The following is a 7,558-nucleotide window of genomic DNA, read 5'->3' on the forward strand; positions in this document are numbered from 1 at the left end:
GGTTTTCAATGTATTTTGAAAAAAAACCTCCTTCCAAGTCCTGTTAGCACTTGCAGAAATCCAGTTTTTCCAGATTATTTTGAACACTCCTTATCCTCTTCTATGCTCCATAAATTCTCACTTTTATTGTGTGCCATATACTTCCTTTCCATCCACACCTTCCTTCTGCTTTTTTTTTTCCCTGTTGGGGAAGATTTCTAAATGTTACCTTCAAATTCCCTGTTAGGCAGGAAAAGCGTTTAATCGTGTCCGTCTTTTTCACAGCGACAGAACCACAGATCTGCATCTTGTAACTTCTAGCAGTGAAATTTCTACTAAATTTTTTTATTGTAGCTTTCTCCTGGAGAGTCATATTTTTCTGATTGCTTGACTTGCGATCAGTTTAACCCATAACTTCCTCTGTTTGAGGATTCACCATTTTGAAGTATCAATTTTGCCTACAGACTCACCCAACTTTACAGTTAAAACACATAGATACATAAAAAGCCAGGTCGGATGAGGCTTTGAGCAACCTGGTCTAGTGGAAGGTGTCCCTGCAGGGGGGTTGGAACTCGATGATTTTTAAGGTCCCCTCCAACTCTAACCATTCTAGGATTCTATAAATATCTTACTTAAACACCTGTCTCATAGGCATTAACCAAATGTACCTATATACATCTACAGATACATACATGTGTAAATGCTGTATACCTATTTACAACATGTACACATACATACATATATCTGCATATACACATGCATATATACAGTCATACAAACACTCACCTATATACAATTTAGTTTTCCCTGAAACCGGAGAAGAAGCTTTTCTAGCATGTTGCATCTAACGCAGCATCTCAGCAAAGAGCTGAGGCTATCAATGTTGCCCTCCCAAGATGAAGACAGGTTTTTCTGCGAGTCCACCTCTGATCAGTCACTCAGCTCCTCCACCAAGGGCAGACCTACCCCTCCCATACTGACCAATAGCTCTGTTAATATTTGGATGGGTCTGGCTCTCCTGAGCAGTATGTGTCAAGAGACAGGAGGCAAAAGAGTGCAAGTGGGTGACACAAGGGTTCCTTCTATTCTGAAGCCCTTAGAGGTTGCTCAGACTTTGGTTTAGCTAAAAAGGAGAGAGGAAAAAAGAAAAAAGAAGATTCAGGAAGACCAAAGTGGTGCAAAACATCACCTCAGGCTGCCTTCCACCAGAGACAAGTCTCCAGCTCATCTGCTCCCCACCTCCCCCTCCAGGATCCTGGGACATCCTGACCTCCATCTCTCCTGAGCGGAGGTCCAGGGGAGAGGAAGATGCCCTTTGCTCCACCTCGCCCATGAGGGAAGCGTCTCAGCATTTTAAGCTCCTACCTGCTCTCCTCCTGAGCACAATGAAGAGGACAACGATGAAAATGATGGTAGCAATGAAACCCCCCACCAGTCCTTCCGATCCTGTTTGCTCTGCAGAGGAAGAGGAGGATCAGTGATGTTAGGTTGGCTGGGGCGGCCGAACAGCCAGCGAGTTGTCACAGTTAGACGAACTCCCCCAGCAACTGACCACGTGCGTGCTCTTGTTGGATACATAGCTGTGACATGAAACACATGAACTAAACCCACACAGACCCAGAGCCAGTTATACTGGCTGGACTCAAGTGTCGTAACTTGTTAAACTTCAGTATTGCTTGCTTTTCCCTGCTGGGTCAGGAGGAGACACAAGAGCAGGGAGAATGAGAACCCCAACAGCTCCAACAGGGAGAAAGGTATTTTGTTATAGTTCTCAAGCAGCATCATCTCCAGCTGAACATCAAGTCCAGTTGGGCATCTGACTCCTTGGGACATGGCTGTTTTCTTGTGCCTGTCCAGCAGGGTCCAGCCCACATGCTACAAACTTTTGCTCTGGTGCTCCACTTTCAGTCATAAAATCTCGTTTCCTCTGATGGAAATCAGACACTTGCTCCCCAAAAGCTTCAGGGAGTGAAATAAAAGCTGAAGACATGAAAGGGAAAAGAAAGAGGAGGATAAGAGAGGATGGGTACGAGATGACATTAGAAGGAAAGCAAGGAGAAACAGGCAGATGTGATATGACTCAGAGGTTTTGATCCCTGTGGTGGGTAGATGAGGTGGGAGGAGGGCCGGGCAGGATGAAGAGCTTGCCCCTCTGCCCCTGACACCTACCTGGTGCCTTAAGATGGGCGCTCACAGAGATGGGCTCTGCCAGGGCCACGTGTGAAACATGGCAGCTGTAGGTGGCTGGTGCCTGTGCTGTGGCTGAGCTGATGCTGAGGTAGGAGGTGATGCTGTAGGTGCCATCTCGGTTTTGCCGGTGGCTGGAGAAACGTGCGTGTGAGAGAGGGATTTCCATGTCATCTTCAGAAGTCTTCTGTGTCCAGCTCACCGAGACATCCAGGGGGTAATAGCCAGCAATCTTGCAGGTCAGAGTAGTTGTCACATCTCTCTCGAATGACACCACTGCTGGAATGACATGAACTCTTGGAGGCTCTGGAGGAGATAAAGAGGGAATTGACATATTGTTAGCAGAGTACAAAAGTCCCCATCCACAAGGGAGAGAAGATGGGCTGCCTGTGACAATAAGTGTTGGTAGCAATGGGATAAGGGTGCAGGCAAAGTTTCAGTGCCTGGGGACATGGGACTCATGTTGCCCCGAGGCATTTCCCTTCCTCACCGGCCACATGCAGCTGGATGATATGCTGGGCCTTGTGCAGTGGGGTGGATATCAAACAGATGTACGTCCCTTCGTCTCCCACGCTCGCTCCTTGCAGGCTGAGCGATGCATCTCCACTCCCCAGCAGCTCCGCCACATCCACGTGGACTTTTGGCTGGGCTGCTGGGCCTGTGCTCCCCACTTTGTACTGGAAAACAACGAGGCCGCTGCCTTGGTGCTGCCTCCTCCACTCCAGGGAGGAGAGCAAAGAGCCAGGAGCTAAGGCAAAGCGGCAGTCGAGGGTGACTGAGCCGCCAAGGTGCGTGCGCAGGGAAGTGTTGCGTGATGACGATTGAAATTCAACTAGAAACAGAAAGAAGGGCACAAGGAAGGAGAGAGTTAAAGAGATGTCGTTAAAGAAGGGACCCTCGGGTGGGAAGGGCTGGTGGAAGGGCTGGCAGTGAACTCCACACCTGGAGGAGGAGGCACAGGCACTCTATGTGATGCCCCAGGGGCCATGCAGACTGAAGAGCTGGAGGAAGCCAGCCCGGTGGGTTTAGTGGGGCAGGGAGACTGGTGGGCACCAAGTGCACGTCATGGTCTTGAAGGGGCTTGTCATCCTTAGGGGCTGGGGCATGGGAAACCTTGAGAGGAGGCATGGGAGGGACAATATGCATGACCCCTTTTTCCCTAATCAACAGCTCCTGACAGCCCTCAGGTCCTGGTGAGAGGTAGAGACTCGGGGGGCAGGCAGGGTCCCCTCCCCTCATGTCCCTCAGTGCTGTGGGGGTACCCTGGGCCACCTGGTCACCTGTGGTCAGCAAAGTCCCCTCCTTGCTCATAGGAATCCTCAGCTTTGGATGCAGTGTTGCATCGTGTTCCTCTGCCTCCTCCTGGCTGCTGCAGTGGGGTCCTCTGAGCACCAGGACGATACTGATCCCGCTGGAGAGCCGCAGGGTGGCCATGAACCAGGAGGTATGGCAGGGCCCCTGGCCAGCCCGCTGGGAGCTGTACGGGGAGATCTCGCAGTTCACCTCCTCCCCTTCACAGTCTGCATGCAGCAGGGACTCCGCATGTGGGATGGATACCAACTGGGCTGTGAGGATAGATGAAGAGAGCTTAACTGTCTGAATCCAAAAGGGGAAAGAAAGTGCAAGATGATGAGACACGTTATTTTGGAGGAGCATCATGCGCTGTTGGGGTCAGTCAGAGCCCAGAAATGCCAGGCTAGGCTTAAATAGATGAAGGCTTGCAAAGAATATGGGAGGTTTGTCATGACTGTCTTACATCCCTCTGTCTGTTGGTTGTATTTTATCCTGCCACATTGCACAGAGTTCACTCTGGGCAAAAGAAACTGTTAGAAAAGGAGAATAAACAGAATAGATTCCCAGGTAAGAAAGGGTGGCAAGAAGGCAGGAGTGGCTGGATGTACTGGATGCACACTGTATCTGTGCCTTTGATTGTAGCATGGGCTTAAGCATAGGTGTAAGCATCCTAGTGACCTACCCGCTTTCCGTGGACATCGCTAGAAACAAACTGCAATGCCTGATGGTAGCCCGGCTGTAGTGTGCTTGAACTCACCAATGCCAAGTCCATCCACAGCACCTGAAGGAGAGCTTGGACCCAGACTAATGGATTCTGCTGGGCCTTCAGCTTCCTCTCTGAAAATGTCTCAGAACCTTGAATAAGCTTGTACTGAAGCACATGCTCGCAGATAAGCACTGCGGGCAGCGAAGAAGACCACAGCGACGTACAGGCTCAGACCCTTGCGTGACGGTGTTTGCAAACTTACGCGCGAAGCAAGGGCTGCAGAGGCTGGACTGCAGGTTGGCACCCACGAGTGCAGTAAGGAGAGCCAAGTCGCACACAGGCAGCCTTCTGAGCAGGACAGCTCTGCTTCATGCCCACTTACCACCCATGCTTCCCGCTAGCAAAAAACACCCATGTGACTGAGGATGTGAACAGTCTTTATGGGTGCAATAATACTGCATAGCGGCATAATTCCTGAGTTGGTTTTGACAATGTATTTCCCAAGGCACAGGCAATCTAGGATAGCCCCAGCAGGAGAGAGGTGTCTCACCAGATGCCTCAACATCTTCCACAAAGTTCATTTGTTAAGGTCCCAATTGCTGAATTCAGGAAACCATGTGTGAAACTTCAGTGGCCTTTCAAAAACTGTCTAAACTCAGTTAAAGAAAAATCTAGTAGAAGCCAAGTGCATGTACGTGGCCAAAACCCCAGCAGCAGCTCTCCCACCCCAGCTCTCCCGCTCACCTGAGGCTTCAAAGACAATGGGAGAAGAGGGGTCACGATTTTTCTGTGGGACTTTGTACTCAGTTACATCATCCAAGTTCCCGTCGTCTCTCACGTCGATGCCCCTCAGCACGAGGGTAGCAGGATGCTCGGAGGACGAGCCACCCGGGGCACGCAGCAAGCCTCGTACATCTTCCCCCACGTAGGAGCAGCCCAGGGTGATATCCACCCTGCGAAATGGAGGCGCTGGTGTGGGAACTTGAGACGGCCCTTTATGGAGGGAAAAGAACCGGTTGAGTGCGTGAACCCCACTGCAAACAAAGACAAGTGCATGAGTTTCTCTGGGATGGGGGGGACAAATAACGGCGAGGCTGGGGGCTGGAGGGCGCTTTGGGGTTGTTCTCCCAGCCCTGCTGGCAGGGGACCCCTCTAGCCCTGCGCCACCCTCCTCTGGTCTTTAGGAAGACCCTAGTTTTCCCTGGGAGACCTTCACTGAAGCGGGGGTGGGGGTGGGGGTGCGAGCGCAGAAGGATCCCCGGCCCCCGCCCGGTGCCCGCCCCCGGTCCCCGTCCCGCCACCCCCACCACTCACCCAGCCGGGCCCCGCACAGCACCAGGGCCCCGCACAGCACCAGCCCCTCGGCCATCCTGCCCCGCAGCGAGGCCGCCTCCGAGCCCCGGTATCCTCCCGTTACGGGAACCAAACCGGGCCCCGGCCGCCGCGCCGCCCCCGCCTGTCCTTTCGCTTTCGCTCTGGCGGAGCGGCAGCCCCGACCCTTAAACCCCTTAACTCTGCCTTTGCCGGGAGGCTGGAGGCAGCAGGGAAGCGGGGTGCCATCGGCTGGGATGGCGGAGCACCCCCAACCCCGCGGCCGGGCGGCTTTTGCCGCGTCCCTCTTTAAGGCAATCTTCTATCAGCGTTTCCCACCGCGCTTTCGGCGTGAGCGCTCGTCTCCGCCGGACCCGCTGGGCAGCCACTGAAAGCACCCACATCTCTGTCCCCTTGATTTTTAGAAGGCTCTAGCTTTGTGAGAATCTTGGAGGTTGAAGCTGGTTGTGGGGGTTTTGGTTGTTTTGTTTGTTTGTTCTTGTTTTGGGTTGGTTGGTTGGTTTTGATTTTTTTTTTTTTTTTTTTTTTTTTCCCACCCTGCAAATTCTTCTTCAGCTGCACAGCAGCTGTGCGGCAGTGTGAGCCAGCCTCCCCCGAGCCCCGGCAGGACAGCGTGTGGTGCCACCACCAGCCGCCAAATCAGCCCTGGCTTCCTGGGGAAAAACATCCCAGGGGAAAAAAAACGAGCTGCGAGAGAGGAAACAGATGAGCTTTGGCGGTATTTTTAACTACTGCTTTTCCCCATCTTTCAGACACACGGAGAGAAAATGGCTGCTTCTGTGCTGGGCTGTTCCTCTCTTCGCAGCCTTGCCAGCCCTGCAGTAACACAACTCACCCTTGCTGCTATAATCATGTATGCACACCTGCAGGAAATCATGATCATCCCCAGCCCCAGCTCTTCCAGTACAACTTCCTGAAAACCAGCCCAAGAAGCACCTTGTGCTGGCCAGATACAGGTTCCTGATACAGACTTACCCTTTGCATCCCAATCCCACCCTAAATCACCACTTCAGTCCTCCTTGGAACAGCCTCACAAGGAATATCAATTCTTGCTGCTGAAGTTATGCTTAGGAGCCCTGAGCTGTCAGACATGGCTCTCCCACCGCCTCACTGGGGTAATAACACACACCTACCAGCACACCCTGTGAGTCCCTGCATCCCTCTTCAATCTGAGATGCACTCATCTCTGCTCCCCTGACCCTACATATTATTGTCTGGCATTATCTGTGCTCTCAGAGGGCACCCACATATTCCCATCGGCCAACGAAGCACAGTACAAGCGTCTGTGCAACTCCTTCACCCCAGGCAAACGCAGCGGTGTCTGCTAAGGCAAGGCTTCTTTCTCTGGTTTGTTTCTCTGCCTGCTCCAGTGTGGCCAAAACTGCATTTCAGCAGATTTTCCCCTTAGCTGTTTACGCAGAGGAGCTGGGGGAGGTCTGCAGCCTGTGCTGTGGCTGTGAAACGAGTTGTGGGTCTTTTGCCTGCAGAGAGGTTCAAACACAGCAGTTGTGACAGCCTTTGTTTTGCAGAGCAGTAAACTCTTTTCTCTAATCAAATCCTTCCAGACATCTGCTAAAGCTGGGACTCTCTTCTGTTCTCCAGAGCTGCAATCCATTGCCTGCTGGATCAGCCTGCCTAAAACTAACAGCACAGCACCAGGGTAAAAAGTTGTGCAATTTACTAAGCTGTCTGGTAAATGTAACTTTACTGCGTAGGTATCATGTTCAAGAGAGCCGTTCAGTGATGCTGCAGCTGCTGGGAGAGGGCTGTGTATCTGTTTCATAGGCAGGGAGACGAAAACCAGTTAAATAACTATGTGATGACAGATAAGGAGGTATCGATGGGCAGAGGCCTCCACAACAAGGGGAAAGAATATACTAGTAATGATGAGAGAAGCAGCAGCAGACAATACCAGTAGCCAAAGGGCTATCTAGTTCAGCTAAGGGAAGCGGGTGAGGCCAGGGAGGCAGGTGCCGGTGTGCTGCAGTCAATCTCAGGTGATGATGCGGAATCATAGAAGTGGTGACAGCGGGAGAACTCCAGAGGTCTCTGATCCAGGCT

At 52.1% G+C, this 7,558-nt stretch overlaps 1 protein-coding gene across 1 annotated transcript; it reads right to left on the bottom strand.

Annotated features, from left to right (window-relative positions):
- Positions 1 to 1,061: 1,061 nt before the first annotated feature.
- Positions 1,062 to 5,534, bottom strand: TAPBPL (TAP binding protein like; the record flags this gene model as incomplete). The annotated part of the gene is made up of 7 exons (XM_082485534.1): positions 1,062 to 1,102; positions 1,345 to 1,434; positions 2,149 to 2,472; positions 2,657 to 2,998; positions 3,447 to 3,731; positions 4,910 to 5,158; positions 5,480 to 5,534. 7 exons carry the CDS (start codon positions 5,532 to 5,534, stop codon positions 1,062 to 1,064), a joined length of 1,386 nt encoding a protein of 461 aa, XP_082341660.1.
- Between the last annotated feature and the right edge of the window lie 2,024 nt (positions 5,535 to 7,558).

This window comes from Vanellus vanellus (genome assembly GCF_965231255.1).
Source record: "Vanellus vanellus genome assembly, chromosome: 1".
Classification (NCBI taxonomy): domain Eukaryota; kingdom Metazoa; phylum Chordata; class Aves; order Charadriiformes; family Charadriidae; genus Vanellus; species Vanellus vanellus.